The sequence below is a fragment of the Terrapene carolina genome, unplaced genomic scaffold, assembly GCF_002925995.2.
Source record: "Terrapene carolina triunguis isolate 2854851 unplaced genomic scaffold, T_m_triunguis-2.0 Scaffold714, whole genome shotgun sequence".
In the NCBI taxonomy this organism is placed as follows: Eukaryota; Metazoa; Chordata; order Testudines; family Emydidae; genus Terrapene; species Terrapene triunguis.
The window spans coordinates 12,526,657-12,547,331 of NW_020665065.1; the positions used below are offsets into that span (position 1 = coordinate 12,526,657).

At 39.0% G+C, this 20,675-nt stretch overlaps 1 protein-coding gene across 5 annotated transcripts in view; it reads left to right on the forward strand.

The window, feature by feature from the left end:
* Nucleotides 1-20,675, forward strand: part of VPS13D (vacuolar protein sorting 13 homolog D) — a 183,431-nt gene that overhangs the window by 65,218 nt on the left and 97,538 nt on the right. For all 5 annotated transcript variants that reach the window (XM_026659907.2, XM_026659908.2, XM_026659909.2 and 2 more), the window contains 9 exons: nt 891-938; nt 6,098-6,248; nt 7,771-7,981; nt 9,687-9,934; nt 12,358-12,549; nt 13,248-13,374; nt 15,170-15,312; nt 19,467-19,597; nt 20,212-20,387. In XM_026659907.2, the coding sequence (XP_026515692.1) occupies nt 891-938; nt 6,098-6,248; nt 7,771-7,981; nt 9,687-9,934; nt 12,358-12,549; nt 13,248-13,374; nt 15,170-15,312; nt 19,467-19,597; nt 20,212-20,387 (1,427 nt within the window). The remainder of the gene's footprint in view (nt 1-890; nt 939-6,097; nt 6,249-7,770; nt 7,982-9,686; nt 9,935-12,357; nt 12,550-13,247; nt 13,375-15,169; nt 15,313-19,466; nt 19,598-20,211; nt 20,388-20,675) is intronic.

Sequence of the window (20,675 nt, forward strand, 5' to 3'; positions counted from 1 at the left end):
ATATTGCATTAGTGAAGGTGTCATGGATTGATTAAAATTATGAATCCCATCAACATTGCTCGGATGTCCTGTTCCTCTATTGCAGGCTTATTAGGTCTGCCTTCCATGGTTAATTGATTGAAAATAAACGATCTTGACAATTTTGTATAATTCTGGGGTTGTTGTGTTGGGGTGTTGTTGCTTTGACAAAAATCTGTTTTGTGAATGAAAAAATGTAATTGAGCCACCCACAGGCTTGCATTCCTGGTGGGGCCTAATGACAAAGCAATCCTGTAGGCATAAGGAGTAGATAATGAAACTGAAGGGTGCCAGGCTGCAAGTTGCTGAATCCCCAGGGAAATTTAAAGTTGATGGTCTCTTGGCATCAGGCAGGATTTGGCTCTAATTTTATAAAATTATTCAAAGGGCAAATCACTATTCAGCAGGAGTTTTGGGTGTGGAGGGACCTGTTAAATATTTTCAGTAGTCTTGACAGTTGCATATTATAGCAAGCATCGTATCATCCCAATTTCCTTGCCATATATATATATATATATATATATATATATATATTTATTTAAGATCTGTTTTTGCTTATGTCAGCAAGATGATGTGGTAAAGAACTACTCTGTGGTTGAAATTACTCTGCATATATCTCTAATATTGACACATTTTCCAGCAACTCCCTTCTCTTCTTTGTTACAAAACAGAACTACAAAGTACAGGTAACAATCACATTTTACTTTTTGGAACTAATCTTCCTGACACCTCTCCAGAGCCATGGAGAGCATCAGGAAAACTATTGACTATAGTTTAGCTTTGCTTCTCACAAGGCAATGAGGTACTTTAGAAGGGACATTAGCAGTTTACAATGTGCTCTGATTGGTAAGTTTTACTTTATTCTTGTCTAGGTTGGGAGCCCCATCAGTAGAACAAATATAATACATCCCCACGTCTATGTGAGTACATTTTTTCATTGTTCCTTTAGACATGCGTTAATTAAAGTAGAATAATTCTATGAATGGAGTGATGATTGTTCTCTCTTTATAAACAGTTTGACAGACTTGGTACAAACTGTATCCATGCAATGATACTGTGACTTCCACAATCAGATAATTGTTACTCCTGCGGGAATTCTGTTCCAAAAAAATAAAAATTCTGCACACAATATTTTAAAATTCAGCCAATTTTATTTGTCAATAAATAAATGTGGAGGCTCCAGCATGGCAATGGGGAGCATAGGCCACTGGCTGCATAGAGGTGGGAGATCACCCTGAAGCCCACCCCCTCCCTCCATTCTTCCCTGGGGACAGGGACTCGGAGGTGAGGCAGCACCCGACCCTGACACAGCGCAAGGGCTGAGCCTGCCCCAGAAACACCGGGGCCCTGCCCCTCTGCACCAGATGTGGGCAGGCAGGCTCAGTCCAGCAGGATCCAAGGATGGACGAACTTAGTGTGTTTGTAAGGCCCGGCTTGACAAAGCTTTGGCTGGGATGATTTAGTTGGTGTTGGTCCTGCTTTGAACACAGGATTGGACTAGATGACCTCCTGAGGTCTCTTCCAACCCTAATCATCTATGATCCCCCTGCCCAATCCCATCCCCTTTTCTTCCCCACTGCCTCTTCCCCCACTCCACCACCCTGACCCCTTTGCCCTGCCCCACCGCAGGCACTCACCATTGTACAGAAAACAGGATGGCTCCCAGCACACACAGAAGGGGAGGACAACTGGCACTAGGACCCAAGAGGCGGTGTCCAGCTGCAGTGTCAGCTAGCCTGAGTGGCACCATCTCTCACCCGGACAGCTCTGGCGCATGACCACTCTTGCGGCTTCCTTTGCTTCCCCATCATTTGCAGGGAAGCAAAGATGTCTGTGTGGGACATGAATTCTGTGCGCGTGCAGTGACACAGAATTCCCCCAGGAGTACAATGTATTTATTTGACATCTGATTTAATCACTCCTATTTTCTTGAACCTGTTGTATGTTAACTTCCATTCTTCCATTATTTCCTTTGCAAGGAAAGTTGTTATTTTCTGAGGCAGAATGGAAAAAAAATAAGAGATCCCCAAGGAATAACAACTTATTTTGTCCTTGCAGGACACCCTTCATAACACCAACAACCCTTACCCTTCTGTGTGACTTAGTTCATTTCATACTAATTTTGCAACAGCACGACACGTTGCTGCTTCTCTATCATCTCAAGCAACACTGGGTGGAACTGATCTGTTTGCACACTAGATTATTTATAAATAAATGTATTTCTGAAGGATTAGGGGTTCTACACAGCAATAATAGTTATGTAGTAATAATTCAGGAGACCAAACAAAGCTGTTCATCATTCTTCAACATTCAAATGGAGAGTCACCAACATCAGCTCTCCCACATACCACAAGTGTGGATAGTTGTTGGTAGAACTTTAACTTATGCCCTTTTTCATGTTGATAGAGTCCACTAAGCTAGTAAAATAGCATTTTTGTGGGTTAGGGAGCATCTTGAACATCACTCCAATATTTCAAACAGTTCTCAAGAAATCCAGACAATATACACCTTCGTGTATATGTGAAATGAGTCCAGACTTCGTTGGGAGCTCTTGTCTAGGTTTTCACCTTCTTTGATTCCGGTTTCATATCCTGTTGATCCTGTTCCTTTCAGCCTTCTTCCTCTTTCGCTTTCCTTTTTGGCCCAGAAATATTCTGCTTTCTTTCAATGCAGATATCCCCGTGTCCTCTTGTTTGCTGCTTTGTTCTGACTATGCTCAATGCTAACTCATCCCCCAGATGGTATTTCGTAAGGATGTGCACTTCAATAGGGAGACACCATAGACCTCCCTCTCTACTGCCTTGGGTCATCAGTTATATATTTGTGAGGCGAATATAAAACCCTACCAAATCAGAATGTTAACACTTAACACCACTAGTCATTCTACCCCAGACGTAAATGATTACATAAGGTGCCAGGCTTTTGGAGAATAAGACCCCAGTAGTTTCCAGGATGACTGAGCACTGGTTAAATGTGACTGTCCAGAACTGTAACTAGTTCACTCTGGCACTGACTTTGGAAAAGGATCTGCAGACTTTTAGGTCAGCTAAGAGAAAAAAAGAATAATGGGAGCATCTGGTAGAGTTTTCTTGGAATAGATTTATAGGCATTGATATGGTACCTGAAAAGGTAGAAGGGATAGGTGAGTGGGTAGTTATTTACATTTCTGTATGTTTTAATGTGAATCTTTTTGAGAACTGACCACTCAGAGTTTAAGGTCAGAAGAGACCATCATGATCATCTAGTCTGACCTCCTGCACATTGCAGGCCACAGAACCTCACTCACCCACTCGTGTAATAGATCCTTAACCTCTGGCTAAGTTAGTGAAGTCCTCAAATCATGATTTAAAGACTTCATGTTACAGAGAATCCACAGTTTACACTAGTTTAAACTTGCAAGTGACCTGTGCCCCATGCTGCAGAGGAAGGCGAAAACTTCCCAGGGACTTTGACAATCTGACCTGGGAGAAAATTCCTTCCCAACCCCAAATATGGCAATCAGTTAGACCCTGAGCAGGTGTGCAAGACCCACCAGATAGACACATGGGAAAGAATTCTCTGTAGTAACTCTGACCCCTCCCCATCTAGTGTCCCATCATCAGCCACTGAAGATATTTGCTGCTAGCAGTCGCTGATCGGCTACATGCCATTGTACACAGTTTCATCATATCATCCCCTCCATAAACTTCTCAAGCTCAGTCTTGAAGCCAGTTAGGGTTTTTGCCCCCTCCACTCCCCTTGGAAGGCTGTTCCAGAACCACCACTAATCACGAAAAGGCTTTAAGAAGCATTGCAGTCTGTTTTCTCTGCTCTGTTCTCATCTACTTTGACACCCTAATCTGCACCAAACTAAAAAGGAAAATAAATCTTTTCCAAGCTGGCACTGCTTGACATGTTTACCCCTATTCAAAAGAAGCATAAGAAGAAAAGGCTGCTTACTCTTATTACTCTTTCTCTACCTCTTTATTTATTTATTTATTTATTTGTATTGTGGTACCACCTAAAGGCCCCAACCTTGGATTGTTCTAGGTACTGCATACACATAACAAATTGGTCCTTGACCCACCGAGCTTACTGTCTAAGTAGAACACTGGTTCTGGGCACATCTTCACACCATAAAACTCTTTTTAAAAACTGATCTATTTAGTGCTCATAATTAAGTATGGGGGAAGACTGAGGCATAAGAATGGAAATTCCAGTTGATACGTTTACCTCTAATCCTGATCCAAAGCCCATTGAAATTAGTGGAAATTCTCTATTGCTTTACAATGAGTTTTGGAGCATGTCCTTAATTCCATTGAGGATTGTATCCTGTGGGGCTAAAATATGGCATTTTAGGAAAGGAACAGTAAGGCTTCTCCTATACTGCATAAACCTGTGATTTAAATATTACAGAAAGTGTTCAGTGTTGTAGTAATACGAGCTACCTGCAACAGAAGGGAACATTGGTAAAAGCAAGCGCCAGAACCACAAAAGACCCACACTGGCCAGATTATCAAAAAATCAATCTGCACAAATAGCAGAATGACAAACTCTATTTTTGATAGTGTTTGAGGAGACAGTACTCTTCTATCATTGAATGACTCTTGGACAGAATCACTAATTCCAGGAAAAAGAAGTGTTAGTTTCTCCCTGCCAGAATTTTTGTTTATTATTGAATCAGTTTTAAAACAACAATCCTAAATGGTGAAGCTAAGAGATCTTGGCACTGCTCATCTTCTCCTGCTGCTGTTGTCGTCCGCAGTGCTGGGAGCACAAGGTTAAACGCAGAACTGTTTGTCTTCCACCTGAACTGGGTTCAGAGTTCACCAGAAATATTTAAGAGCAAAACTTTTAAGAATTAAATAAAATATACTGTAGCATAACATGATAGCAAGATTATATTTGTTAATACTTCTCTTTAAAATCTTTAGAATTCTTCTTTAAGGACATAATATTTTGAAATAGAAAATCTCAAGTAAATTACTAACCCCATAACTAAGGTTAGTATTGTGAGTTGCTTTCATTGGATGGTGAGTTTAGTTGAGGTGTCTCAGTTGTTTTATTTAAAATCTTCTTGTGAACTTTGTACCCAGAACTGGGGCTGTGTTTAAAAAAATAAAATACTTTTGTGTTTTTCCTTATGATCTTAGACTTGCTGAATGTGCTGCTGGCAAGTTTCAGCAAAACTATGTACATTTCATTGGGTTATATTTGTTTTTTTTTACATTGTTTTAATAAAGTTTTTGGCAGTTCAAAATCCTGGACCGACTGTCCGTTCTTTCTCAAATACAAGAACATTGTCAGCATGTTCTGGGCACAGTCTCTTAAAACAATAGTTACTGTAGCAATTTTTCTTTGGGTCTATATACAGTATGGATTTTTTATGTTTCTGTAGTGTGAAGGGGCAAATGCATTGTTTTAAAGTTTATAATGTCACTAAGGATTTTGTGATAATGCATTGTGTGTGTATGTGTGTTATATATATATATATATAAAAATAAAAAAAATACACACACACACACACACACACACACACAATTTGTTAATCTAGATATCTGAGGATATTTTTCTGACTGTGTATGCAGAAGGTCAGTGACTGTTGAAAGAGTGGGAAGCACTAAGGAAAATGAGAATGAACAGAACCTTGATTTATCACAGGCTGTTTTGAAATTTTTTGAAAACATGAAACATACTAATAAAAATGTTTAGCATAAATAATGCTCTTAACATTCTAGCTCAGGAATGCCCAGGATGCAGCCACTTTCCTGTTTGCTACCATATATAGGGAGTTGCAGTTCATAAAGAGCAATGAATGTAGCAGGCCAAATCTGCTCTTCCTTTCTAGTGGGTTCCTTGTTTTTATTTTCATTCCTTTTTTCCTGTAGGCTGACAAGCCCAAATAATGAGCTCGTGTTTATCAAACATGATATAAGCACAAGTAAAAATTATGGGTATTTTTAAAAATATATGAAATGTGTAAATTAGGTGTGGCCCTTGGGTTACTGGCAAGCTGCAGTTATTGCAAAGATTGGGTGTTCCTTTGCTAGATATCATCATTGCATTTTCTTATACATAAACTTTTAAAATGGCTTTGCAGTTTTCTTCATTGCCTCCAGTTCGTGTGGTATTTGAAGTTACCATGGAAGGTAGTGCTCGGAAGGTGATTACAGTGCGCTCTGCGTTGATTGTGAAAAACAGGCTGGAAACACCAATGGAATTAAGGCTGGATAGCCCTTCAGCTCCTGACAGTAAGTCTCAGAACGCTATCGCTACACTGCCCTGCTACATATCAGTGAGAGAAACCTTGCTGTCAGAACCACTTATGATGGACCCAGTTTTGGTTGTCTCAAACAATTTTTTGTCCTGTTCTCTAGTAAAAATGAATGTCTAGAAGATGCCATCAAAAGGTTCAAAGTATAAAAGCAAGTAAGACTTCCCTAAAAATCTTATGTAGAGATTTTTCCTGTGGATAAAGTACGAAATCTCAAGCAACAACAAGAATTTTGTGTTATGCTATTGTCAAGTTAGTATGACATTCCTGTCCCCAGCTTCTTTCAAAGCAGAAGAAAGGAATGCTTAAAGTATTGTGCTTTGTTTACTTATCTTCAGTTTAGAAGAGTCAGACTTCTTTTATTTCTTTGCCTTAAGTCAAAATTACATAAGCTTGTTTTCTACAATAGATTCTTTACCTAACGTCTAGGATTTTCATCATCTTAGTCAAACAGCTTGAGAGCTCTATAAACAAGTGCATTTGAAAGACTTTACAGTATATTTGTGTCATATGAGAGAGGGCTTGCTTCTTTTTCTTTAATTGCAGCTATGTGACAGTCATCTTTCATGTGAGCAAGGAAAACGCTAGTACTGGCAAAAAAATGAATTCTGTACATTGGGAGTATTTCAGTGCAGATCTGAGGCACTGGGATATAGTGGTCTCACATCCACACTCTTGAACAGTTTTTAACCCAAATTCTCTTGTGTGTCCACCATAATGGCAGAAGAACCGATTACCCCAATGAAGTTTGATTCCTGGAACCGAAGTTCTGAAAAACACCTGAATTTGTTTTTTCTTGGAGAGGGTGGGGGGACTGAGGAGAAGAGCGGGGGGAAAAGGGGGAACCTTACAGATTTCAACACTACTTGTGTTGACAAAAAATAGCCCTAACTAGGGGGGGAATGCTCAACAAGCTAAATTGAAGGAACCAAAGCGAGTTTTAATTTGCTGCTTAGGTGAATTGGAGGAGATGAGGATGGAAGAGGGCAACACCTCCTTATAAGTCCATGTCTAGAACACGCCACAGATGAGATAAAGTCCTTCTGTCCTCCAACAGTCAGAATTTGGCAGAGGGGTTCGGTCTTTGGTGCTGTGTGCAGACGTAATTCAAGAGTGTGGATCTATTTTGGCAATTTACTTGAAGAACTCTAGTAATAGATGAGTAACTTTTCTTTCCACACCCACTTAAAATGGTACTTTTAACCAAGGCAACCAGAGAAACCAAGTTAGAACTCCAGCTAATTTTTTTTAATCCATTCCCAATTTATCAGGAATCAGCCCACTGGTTCTATAAGCAGGACTTTCTTGCTGTTTGACTCACTATTAGGGGCACTTTAAACAACAGTTTGGCATGTGGACCGGATGAACTACGTATAATGGGAAATGTACTGCTTCTTTCATTAAAAGCATTGTCCAAAGTTTATAACTGAAGAAATTATTTATAGTTTGACCAAAGGACGCAACCTGAAGCATGTGTTTTCTTTGGGATTTGGTTGCAGAACCTGTAGTGCTTCCAGCAGTAATGCCAGGGGATTCCTTTGCTATTCCATTACACCTTACATCTTGGCGATTGCAGGCCAGGCCAAAAGGAATGGGAGTCTTTTTCTGTAAGACTCCCATTCATTGGACTAATGTGCAGAAGGCAGCAGAGGTATGTAGCAGCAAACGAGAGTGCCATTCGATGGAGTCTGAAAACAGCCGATTTTTCAGGTAATTATGACCTTATAAGGCTAAATATTTTGCTATAACTTACCAGTTATTGATAGGTGAATTAATGTGAAAGTAAGTAGTACTAGAAAAAGCTAAAGTGGAATGGGAAAGAGGTTGTTTAGAGAGAAATCTTTGTAGAGTTTTGTTTGACACCTTAAGTATAATATGAGGTGTTTAAGTGTGACTACACTGTAATTGTACAAGGAAGATTAGATGGGATATGAGGTCATATCCATCAGAGTATTTAAAAATAGAAAATGGGCCCCGCTATGATGGCTGGAAGGAAGAGCATTATGTCTCCATCCCAATCCCACAAGCTGTGGCTGGATGTACAAGGGTAGGGAACCACAAATCACTCTCCCAACTTCCTTTGATAAACAGTCACTACAGGTGCAGGAAGCAGAAATTGGCATTAGTTTGGCTGTGACACTTTCTTCTTTGCTGACATCAGAAGTGTACAGAATCTTCTTAGGAACCAGAAAACAGTCAGTAAAGCATTAGAGGCTTTTTAAAAGTTTCTGTCATAAGACCAAAATGTTGGTTCTTCCCGTTCTTGACCATCCCTGTAGCAAAAGTGTAAAATTACAAAACAACCACTCTATTAACCTTTAATGTAATAAAATCAAATAATAGAAATTAGAGATGGGAATTAGGTTACCTAGTCTGTCTTTCTGCCAATGCAGGATTGTTGTTTACGGTCCAAGTGCATTGTCCAAAATATTAAGTACTTTGTTTTAATCCCCATAATGTCAACACATAATGAACACTACATGGTATCTCATAATTCCTTAGTTTGATACAGGTATGGATGCCATCAACTTGTTTGGCCTTTCCCAGACCTGAAGAAGAGCTCTGTGTGGTTCAAAAGCTTCTCTCTCTCATCATCAGAAGTTGATCCACTAAAAGATATTATATCACCCACCTTGTCTCTTGAGGCTTTATATATGACATTCCTAAAAATAGTTGAGGAAAATGACCTTTGCTTAGTGAATAGTTATCATTTCATAAAGCCAACACGTTATAGTTCAGATTTAAAAAATATATACTGTTTTGAAGTCATTACTGTAGGATGCTAAGCAATTTTTATAAGATGTGAGTACCTCTCCAAAGAACATGTTACCCGAAGAAGTGTTATTTTACTTCCTCATTTGATTGTCTAATTTTAATCCCAAAAGATGATATTGTCTAGTGGTTAGAGCAGGGAGGACAAGAAAAACAAAAATACAGTTGCATTATAGAATGCAATTTTAATTTATTTTGGCAAGTATAATTTAGTTTTTAATAATATTTTGGAGCGTACCAGTAATATATTTTGTAAAAGTAAAAGTTTAGTATTCTGAGATTGCTATTAAGTGTGTGTTGAGAGGTGCAATAGGACTTTTTTGTGAGGATAATCAGTTTGTAGATTAAGGAAGATTCTACTATAATTATGTGTGGTAGTTCACAGACTTGTTATGAGGTGTAATTGTTTGTAAACTGTTTTGAGAGTATCAGATGAGTCAATATAAGTGCAAAATATTTGGAGTATTTTACAATCAAGTTTAAAATGTTTATTATAGAGAATTCATTCTAAATGCTGTACGGGGTTTGAATCGTGTAAATTGCACTGTGGCGCGAGATTCAATCTGGTGCTTGGGAAGTCAAAGTACAACTATTCCATTCAGTCCATTGCTCTTTTTTCACACGCATCTGTCTTTCTTCATAGGTTTTGTGTGGCTATAAAGAAAGAGAATTACCCAGATTACATGCCCTCAAACATATTTTCTGACAGTGCTAAACAGATTTTCAGACAGCCTGGGCATACCATTTATCTCCTGCCAACTGTGGTAATCTGTAACTTGCTACCTTGTGAACTCGAATTTTATGTTAAAGGGATGCCAATTAATGGGACACTAAAACCTGGCAAAGAGGCAGCATTGCATACAGCTGATACATCTCAGAACGTTGAGCTTGGTAAGGTATTACAGAGGTAGTATTATTTGCTGTTACTACAAGAGCAGCTCAGAATGACTGCATGTTTTGTTATACAAACCACGATGGCACCAAAAAGAAAAATAAGCTTTTTAATACGATGTGATGTTTTCATTGGGTTGCAGCATTTCTTATAAAATTGTTCATCAAACACACAGTTGTTCCCCTTTTCCCTCACCTCTTCCCCTTTGTTCCCCATACACAGAGAAAAGATTGCCAAAAAGGAGCCAAACAGGAGTCTTGAGTGGCTTGAGTTTGGTGTAGTTGAATTTCAGTCAGAGATTCAAAATGGTATCTTGTCATGGACAAGCCTTGGTGTTATCAAGCACAGTGTAAAACATCTGTGGGCTTTCTTGTAGCCTCCATGCAACATCTTGGAGTGTTAGGATATGTCTACACAGCAGTTAGACACCCATGGCTGGCCTGTGCCAGCCGACTTGGGCTCATGGTGCAGGGCTGTTTCATTGCTGTGTAGACTTACAGGATCGGGATGGAGCCTGGGCTCTAGCACTCTGTGAGGTGGAAGGGTCCCAGAGCCTGGGCTCCAGCCCAAGACTGGAAGGCTGCACAGCAATGAAACACCCCTGCAGCCCAAGCCCCACGAGCCCAAGTCAGCTGGCACAGGCCAGCCACTGGTGTCTAGTTGCTGTGTAGACATATCCTTAAAGGCTCTGCCAAATGAGTGGGTAAGGTCTGTTTGTGGGCACTTGTTACCAGGGGGATTTGATAGGGTTTGAGTAGCTGGGATGATTAGTGTACCTCTCACTGGTAGGGGTTTGAAGACTTTCAGAGCGTACAAAACTCAAAGGGGAGGCGTTAGTAGAGAGTCATCTGGTCCCCACATTAGTCTTGCAAGGTAGAAGTAATTGTTTCAGGCCAACAAACTGTGGAGGTCTTGGAGAAATACTGGGAGTAGGAGGAAACTGATGTTGAAATTTTCAGAGGTGCAGTGTAGACTTCATTTGATGTATCTATAAGCTCAGCTCTGATCTTGACATACTACAGCTGAAAGAAATTGTGTGTCTTTAATGTGAGTCAGTAGCTTCTCCTTGTCCAGTGTTTGCAGAAAAATGATTGTCCTTCTCTACATTCAAGTTTTAACCTGTCTTATTGAACTCTAAACTGAAAAGAAAAATGCATCTCTCTTATTCCTATACAGAATTCAGTCAGGAAGGGGCCTTGTCATGGCTAACTATGAAATGCTGTGAAAGACCAGAGACAGATGTAATGTGAAGTGCAATATGTACATACATACATACATACATACCCCAACCATTCTGTTTCTGATATTTGCAGTATTGGCAACCGTAAACGTTCAAAAATCATGAGCCAGGCCCACCCAAAATCAGGAAATTGGCTTTAAAATCATGATTTTTAAAAAAAGTAGTAGTTATTTTGGGGTTCTTTTTCTTTACTTTCTGGTTTCTGAGCCTTTATGGTACACTCGGGTCACATTTTCAAGACTTTTTTCAATGCAACCATCAGGTCTAGAAGCTTATTTCTCCCGCCTCCCCGCTTCCACTCTTGATTAAAACCGAGAGTTTCACAAAATCACTTAATTCCAGGAGCTGGGTCTTAAAGAAAAATACCGAATGTTGCAAAACTCGCAGTAAAATCGCAAGATGGGAACACTGTATTTGTAATATGTTAAATTTCCAAGTGAGGCCAGTTTCAGATTTTAGAGTACTGAGAGGGCTTGGCTGTACAAAAACTTAGTTCACAGCAAGCTGGGGTATATATCTACCTCATGCTAGCCTGCTGCGCCTTAACTATCCAGGTGGACCTCATGGCTGTGCATTAAAAGGTTCAGTAGTGTGCTTTGATCAAAGTGCACTAGGGAATTCTCAGTGCACAGCTGCAGCATCCACACAGATAGTTAATGTGCATCAGGCTGGTATGAGGTAGTTCTTCTCTGAGTAGCGTCCATGTGAGTGCTCCACGTCAGGTGCACATGTTGATGTGAAATTTCTCGTCAGCTAATTTATTGCCGCAAGAAGTTGCTTTATTTTTAAAAATAACTATCAAAAAAAATTCTAGTTAGTTTGAAATTAAGATATTCTGTGCCCATATACTACTGGGAAGAGTGCGTTAGAAATACTGATATTGAAGGAAGATAGTTAGATATAACAGAATTATTTTTTTCAACACTGACTGAGCTGTGAGAATATTCTCAACAGATGAAATTTGCCCTTGTGCAGAGGGCCTGCACAAGGCATATATATCATTTGAGATTTAGTTTGAGGACTGTGATCACAGTAACTTCTTAGCTCATGTTCGAAAGTTAAACAGGTAGTTTTATAAGGAAGTAAAATCAGAGAAAGCTGTACAAAATAATTCAGGAAGCCTTGAACCTTTCTCAGAACAGTCAGGAGAACATGTTTTTTTTGTGTGTGTTTGTTTTTTAGGAGTGTCCTTGGAAAATTTTCCACTGTGCAAGGAGTTGTTGATTCCTCCTGGGACACAAAACTATATGGTCCGAATGCGATTGTATGATGTCAACAAGCGACAACTAAACCTAACCATAAGGATTGTATGTCGAGCTGAAGGGTCTCTAAAAATATTCATTTCTGCTCCATATTGGCTAATTAACAAAACAGGTATGTTTAACTTAGCTGTTCATAACTACTACTGACAGTCACTCACCTGGAAATGAGGATGACATTTAGTATTGATTTGCTGTGCAGCCAGGTAAAGCTTTTGAAAATGAATTAAGAAAATAGGCTTCATCAAATAGCAAATATCCATTCTCATTGTGAAGGTCTTGTAAATAATTAAATAACTGAGTTGTTGCAATGAAGATTTTAAAACTTGGTAGTTATGCATTTTTAAATGTAATAAGGTGCCTAAGTTAGAGCCTTGGTAAGGCTCTGTATACATCAAAATAAACTGATATAGAATTTATTTTTCAAACACTGAAGAACCTTCATCAAGTAAGAGAAGTCTAAAGCAATAATTATATTGTGATAGTGCCATCTTGGCCAATATACAAGGGTATGAAGCAGAGAACTCTAGAGCTGAAAGCATCAGACTCTGCAGCTTGAACTAAAAAGCCAGGCTGTGTAGCTTGGAGTTGTAACAATCTCATATCCTGTGTGGATCAGACACAGAGTGGAATGTGCTGACCAGTGGGTTACATATTACATAAAAAAATTAAATTGTTCTTAAACTTTAAAATTGCTGCTATTGTTCCCATTTTCACAACTAATAATATAATACCCGGTCCGGAATGAAGAATATTTTTGTTTTAAATTGGAGTGTAAATTAAAGTTTAATTTATGATTATTTTTGCTTAAAGGGTTACCACTGATCTTCAGACAGGACAATGCAAAGACAGATGCTGCAGGTCAGTTTGAAGAACATGAGCTTGCTAGAAGCCTGAGCCCGCTTCTCTTCTGTTATGCTGACAAAGAACAGGCAAACTTGTAAGTAATGTTGATGGGAAGGAAAAATGCTTACAAAGAATGAAAATAATTATTGAAAGGATCTGGTGCTGATATTTAAGTATGAATATCCTGTAGGAAAAATCCTTCATTGGCAGGATGATGTGGTAAGGTGTTTAGTTTGAGATATTGAAATGAGCTTACTCACTATTTAGACATTTGATACTGAAAACTAACCATTTGGTTGGCTAGTTTTATTTTACATGTATGGAAATCATGCTTCTTTTCATAACTTGGTAAAGCAAGAAAATCCAAAGTCTCTTTTCCCTGAGGAAATTTACCAGACTGCTCACTCTGATAATGTCCTTACTATAACTAAAATAATTTGACTAGCATAAAAAGACATAAAGGCACGTTGTATAAACATCAAACAGTTACTCAAAAAGTGTGTTTTTAAAAAAGTCTACCTTCTGTGTTTGAATTTAACAAATTAATTGACTGAACTTGTCAAAAACCAGGGACAGTTTTAAATTATATACATATGTACACACACGAATATATATTTATAAAAATACAAATTTAAATATACTGAAAATATTTAACAGCAAAAAAGGAAAACTGAGGAGTCTTTGTAATTTGTGGTGGCTTATTACTGCTTCAATGACTTATAGCTCAGTTCTTTGCTGATTTTTCCCACCTATTTTGACTTATTATTGTGAACATATCCATCAGCCTCAAAAACTGCCCCAAACTACCCATTTCATATATGAGTTAGCTACTACCTGCAGCAGAACTGCTATGTTTCTGATGCACAAGGGAATGGCAGGATTTTGGAGCCGTTTAACCCTGATGCGTCATGGAGTTTATCTCAGCACAGGCTTCCTGCAGTTGTTCTTTGGGAGAATCTGCTACAACATGGATCCGCTGATCATCGATCCCCATGTATAGTTGCAGCAGTCTGTCAGGAGATTTCTTAATGGATTGCCCTCTGGAAACATGATTCACTCTTTAATGACCATACTTAATCATTGTTGAAAATGTATGTTGAAAAAAATCAAGACCTATTTTAAAAAAAAAAAAAATTCCAGTTTGGTAAATGAAAAATTCTCTCCAAGCCTATTTTAATTCCTAGGCCCTTCTGTTGAGATTGTCAGAAAGTTAATGGATACTGCCAATTGTGATGGTGATTTTTGTGATGTGGTCTGAGAAATAGGACTTCTCTAATATTAAGTTGAACCTAATCTGAGGAAGAAAAATGTGCAACATTTCATTGAGCATATCACAGCTTCTTCAAGTGCTTTGAGTTCTGCTAATGAATAGTGCTATATAAAACCTTGGTAGTTGTGGTGGTGATTATTATTATTGAAAGGAAACCTAGATTTGTTGATTATTAAGAGGTTGAACTGGTCTGCCATGAAAAAAAATTAAAAACAGAAGGTAAAAATACAAAGCTGGTTGCTAATTTTAGGAAAATGTGATTTGAAATTTGTTTATAGTCACATAGATATTTTACTTCTAAAAAAAATTATTCAAATCACTGAGCCTCTCCTTGCCTCAGTTTACCCACCTGAAAAATAGTGTTGTTAATGCCTACCTCCTATGGCCATTGAGTTTTCATTAATGTTTGCAAGATGCTTAAAGAATTTTAGATAAAACATGCTAAAATATGTAATGTATTATTACTAGGCAAGAGATTTTGCTAGTAGTTTGTAATAGTTTTGTTAGTGTATACAGTCTGAATACATCTAGGTTCAGTAGAAAAATCACCAAAGTATTGTTCTGATACTTAACCCTTTATTTAGATGAGTAAATCAGCATGTTCTTTCATTACCCATAGTTGTACAATGCGAATTGGGAAAGGAATCCATCCCAAAGGTATGCCTGGCTGGTGTCAGGGATTCTCACTGGATGGAGGCAGCGGTGTCCGAGCCCTTAAAGTGATTCAGCAGGGAAACCGACCTGGCCTGATTTATAACATTGGTATGTAATCATGGATCAATTTGTTAAATATTACAGAAATGGTGCAGCCACCATTTGCCTCCGTATAACAGTAAGAAATTAATTTTCTTCCTCTACCTCTGCGAACAAACCACACGTACATACTCTTGGTCTCTCAAATACTGCAGTGACTATAAAGACGTTTGGGGAGCAAGCTTCCCTGCACTTAACTTCATCTATAACTTCATTATTCAGTGAAAAAGGACTTCCTAATGTGAATTATGTCAAGATTTTTTCCATTGAATTATGCAGTGCTCTTGTGATGGAGACAGATTTAGGCTACTAAACTCATTATACCCATGGCCTAATGGGTTATAAAAACAAGTCTCTAACTGGGAAAGGTTAATACAATAAGAAAGTGGTATAATCTGAACACAGGGACCAGGGGTCTGGAATTCTTGTGTTCTAATCCTAACTGTGACATGGATATCTTTTGTGGCCTTGAGCAATAGCTTGAACTTTACCTGAGTTTCCCTATCCGTAAAATGATAATACCTACTGTACTTACCCCTCAAGAGTGTTGTAAGAATAAAGAGGGTAAAGTGCTTAAAAATGTTATGTGGTGTTACTTATAATTACCAAGCTCAGATTTTCAAAAAAACCTCAGCACCCAAACCCAGCAGCTTCCATTTTTCTTCATAGTCTCTTTTCTGATTACTTCTGATCTAACCAGGGCCGGCTCCAGGCACCAGGCACCCAAGCTGGTGCTTGGGGCGGCACCTGGAGGGGGGCGGCGCGGCGCTCCGGCCGCCGGGGAGAGCAGGGCCACAGCCGGGCTCGCCGCCCTCCCCCCGGCGCTCTGGCCGCCCTCCCCCCGGCCGCCGGGGGGAGAGCGGCGAGCCCCTGCCGGGGCTTGCCGCCCTGCGCTCTGGCTGCCGCGGGGAGAGCCGAGCCCCAGCCGGGGCTCGCCGCCCTCTCGCCGCCCTGCCCCCGGCGCTCTGGCTGCCGGGAGAGCCGAGCCCCCGCCGGGGCTCGCCGCCCTGCCCCCGGCGCTCTGGCCCCCGGCGCGGGGGGAAGAGCGGAGCCCCCGCCGGGGCTCCGGCCGCCCTCCCGCTCCGGCCGGAGGCTTTTTTGCCTGGGGCGGCAAAAAAGCCAGAGCCAGCCCTGGATCTAACCTATCTGAAAAACATCCATGTATGTCTTAAAACATATAAGTATGTGCTTTGTTAGTTAATTTGTAAAAATGAATGGCCAGGTAATCGCCTCCAAGTTTTGAACAGAATTTAAACTGCTTACATTTGTCAGAGGAATAAATGAATTTTATAGATATATTCATTCAAATGCCAATTTAAAAAAACAGTCTAAAAAAAACCATGAAGGAAATGCATCCATCTCTCCTTTCCTTCAGCAGTCTAGGGATGCTTTCATAGGACTGAAGAGAAATTTGATTTCTCTCTTTCTCTAGGCCTAAGGCTCCTGCTCCATTATTTTAACCTTAGTGGAAATTTTTGTTTTTCTTGATTTTTCTGTAAAGATCATTTCTGACTAGCCTCTTTCTAAACATCACAGTCCCAGCAACTTCATTGTATTCATTTCTGTTAATAGATGTTGCACAGGAACAGGCCAAATCCTACCAAAGAAAGCTCAGCTTCTGACCTTTTGTTAAGAATGTAGAACTAGAGTAACATCTTCTGGGTCTGATCCTCGGCCCCTGTGGCATATGAGACCGAAATCTCCATTAACACTTCAAGGTTTCTAGTATGAACAGACTGCAGTACTACTGAAGTGCAATCTGAGCGGCCGCATAAACCTTGTTGACACTGTGTATGTAATAGAAAGTAATCCATCTTGATCTGACCCTAAAATTTGGGGTGTGTCAGTTTTTCCTTTTCATTAAAAGATGTTTGCCCCACCCTCTGAATAGAGAGGTTTTTCTCTCTGGGACCATGTTTCAGGTTCAGAACTTCATTTGTTGCAGCGTATGAAGCAAGACAGCACAGGTCATATATTAACAAGGCGGGGCTGTTCGGGAATATTATTTCAGCTAATGGAAAACATAACAGGCTGGTACATTTCCCAAAGTAGTTGTCTTTAAAAGATCATTGAGCAAAACTGTTGTGGTAGTTTTGCATTGCAAATAACATATCTTTGAAGTATAAATCTTATGTTATTTGGACCTTTTCTCCTGATGCATTGTAGGAATCTTGCTGCAATGTTAACTACTAAGGCATGAGACAAATTACCCATTCCTTGGTGTCAAAACATGTTGTCACAAATTATAATTGATGGTGTAAATTTACCAGAGTCCATTTTACACATTTAGTCTAATAAACAGAGGGGGAAAGTAAATAGCTAAAATTTTGGCTTCATTGGACTTTTGGTCCTTAATACAAAAACAGGCTTTGCCAGTATGTAGGTTTTTTGCTAGTGTGTTAAAGTGACTTGGAACTTTCATATGATGATGTAGTTAACCTTATATATGTGTGCTGTCAAATTGGGTGAGAGAATATAGATTAAATTAGTCCATATTTCAAATTTTTAGTACATTATTTGCTTGCATCAGGTTTGTTGATTTTAGCCTAAGGAACTGCACCACTGGCTAGGTTTTCTGATTCAGTGTACATGAAGGATTTTCAGAGAAGCATGTTAGCACATGCTGCTATTGATAGTGATAGAAGCTGAAATCCTAAGAAAAATAAAGGAAGCAAAAGTTCTTAGTTTTTGGGGGTGTAGCGGAAAAGAACTGAATAAAGTATTATTGAAAAGAAGTTCAATAGGAATACTTGAATTATTTGGAATCGCAACTATAGTAATTAAAATGTGCTCTCCAAGCAATGACAGTGTGAGTTATCTGAGCTATTTTTTATTTTGTATTTCCTCAGTGCGCTTTGAGTTTCAGTGAACTGTTTGCAAACTGTCCTTTCAGGCTTCCTATGTTTACATATTTACACTTATGTAGTAGTTTTCAAAGCACCATTTTGACTCCCTCTATAGGCACTGTTGCATACTTCCTGAATTTCTTTTGAATGTCTCTACTGTAGCTTCTACACCATATACTGCCTGGGTGTTTTTCATGTTGGGTATTTATAGGTGCTTTTGTTTCCAAACCTCTCTTTTGTCTCCTTTTTTTATTCTTTTCGTTTTACTCCATGTCTGTTTCCAGGGTGTTTCTCCTTTCTCGTGTTGTTCATATAATTTTTCACTTTTACCTAAAGGCATTTTTACCTTCTGGAATCAGGGGGGAGGAATATTGGATGGAAGAGAAGAGCCACTAAAGCAGGTGTTTGAAAGAAAATTCATTGGGGGCGGGGGGAAGGGGACGGACAGATAATTCACTAAAGGCAGGGAGGCCCAAAGGGTGTTAGAACTCAGTAATCAGCAATTTGGATATAATGCTTCATGTTTTTGGTGCCTAAGGGTCAAGCAACCCACTGAATTTTATGGGATGAAAATTTTATTTTGGCAATTTGTTGTTAGGCTCTGCCTTGACTCACTGTCTTTCACCCATATCCTTTAATGCCTTGTTTAAACATGATTCTGGCTCACCGAGTTTCAACTGCAGTGTAGTCCTATTTTTACTCATCTCTAAGAAATTGCTGCAGAGCAACCTAGGTAAGCCAGTAAAAGGAATGGGAGAGCATGACTACTTACTTCTTGTCAGTGCCCCAAGGACACAATTATTCCTCCTTCTTCAGAACTCTACCATTCATTGAAACCTCAGGCTGAATTTTCACGATGAAGTGCTTTTCCCCCAAAGTGTTTTGAGAAACTTCTGGGGTGTTCAGTAGTATTGGTATTTGCCTATCAGTGTTCATGTACCTGGTTTTCATGATTTGAGGAGCTCATGGTGACTTACTTCACACCCCTAAGACTCCAACTGAAAGTGGTTTGGACCATTCTTTTGAAGAGGAAAATAAACATAACTTCTGAAAAGGACCCCAAGCTATTCTTGTGCCATCTATAATGCTGACAAGACTAAACTACTACATTCCACTTTATAGACAATAAAAAAGTATAGCAGATGACATTATATAAACCAGATTTTGTTGACTATTTCTCTTTAAAATATATGCAAGCTGTAGAACATATGCATTGCGTCGGAGAAACATTATTTTAAAAGTTTACATTTCTTATACTAAATAATTTTTTCAGACAGTAGATATTTTTATTTTTAACAGACTATTTCTTCTTATTAGGTATTGATGTTAAGAAGGGCAGAGGTCGTTATATTGACACTTGCATGGTAACATTTGCACCCCGTTACCTATTAGATAATAAATCATCACACAAGCTTGCCTTTGCTCAACGGGAATTTGCCAGAGGTCAGGTAGGACTACCTTTCTACTAGCAAATATTTCATATTTTTTAATAGCGTAAACATATTTCATAGAAGATTATCTTTAAAGGAGGGGAAGTGTAATTATCATAAGGTAAAATCCCAATAGTGTTGATTCTGCCGTTCTGAATTATATATATCTGAGTTTCTTGTCAGGCTGTTGGATCAGACCTTGAAAAATGAGCTCCTATATAATTTGTATGCACATTAAAGATCCTGTGATTCTTTTTAAAGAAATAGGGGTTTGTACGTGTGCCCTTTCCCAAAATTTCCCCTCCCCCTACCATTGTGCAAGACATTCTGTGACAGTAGGTTCTGGTCCCCTCCATTCAAGAAGTGATGCCATTGCAGTGTTGATATATATATATATATATATATATATATAAATATAAATTATTTGGAGATGCTTCAGGATGAAAGTTGGTGTGAAAATATAAACTACTATTAATACTTGGTTATGAGAATATATTTTCCTGTGTATCTAATTGCTGTCATTCATTTCATGAAAAAATTGCTTCATTCAAATTTCACGGTCTGTATAGATTGTTTGTAGTGTATTGTTTTTAAGGTGGTGGTGATGTTACTGCCTGTCTTTCTGTTATTAGGGTACCTCAAATCCTGATGGCTATATCTCCACTCTTCCTGGTTCCAGCGTTGTGTTTCACTGGCCCCGTAATGATTATGATCAATTATTATGCGTACGGCTAATGGAGGTTCCAAACTGTGTTTGGTCTGGGGGTTTTGAAGTCAACAAAAATAGCTCTTTCCATATCAATATGAGGTAGTTACTGTACATGGATGATATATATTTAAAGTTGTCTTCTGTGTCTGATAAAGAAGCAAATGTCTAAACTTGTGACTACAATAACAAGTCAGATGTCTGCTTCTCTTGTGTTTGACCTGTTTTTCGTTGGTTTAATGTGAAAAGCAGATACTTTCTGTCTGGTGGACTGTTAAGTATCTTAATTAAAAGAGCTGTGAATGCTTGTGTACATTTGCTATTTGTTGTGAAATAGACTACATGCTCTGTGTGTGTGTGTGTGTGTGTGTGTGTGTGTGTGTGTGTGTG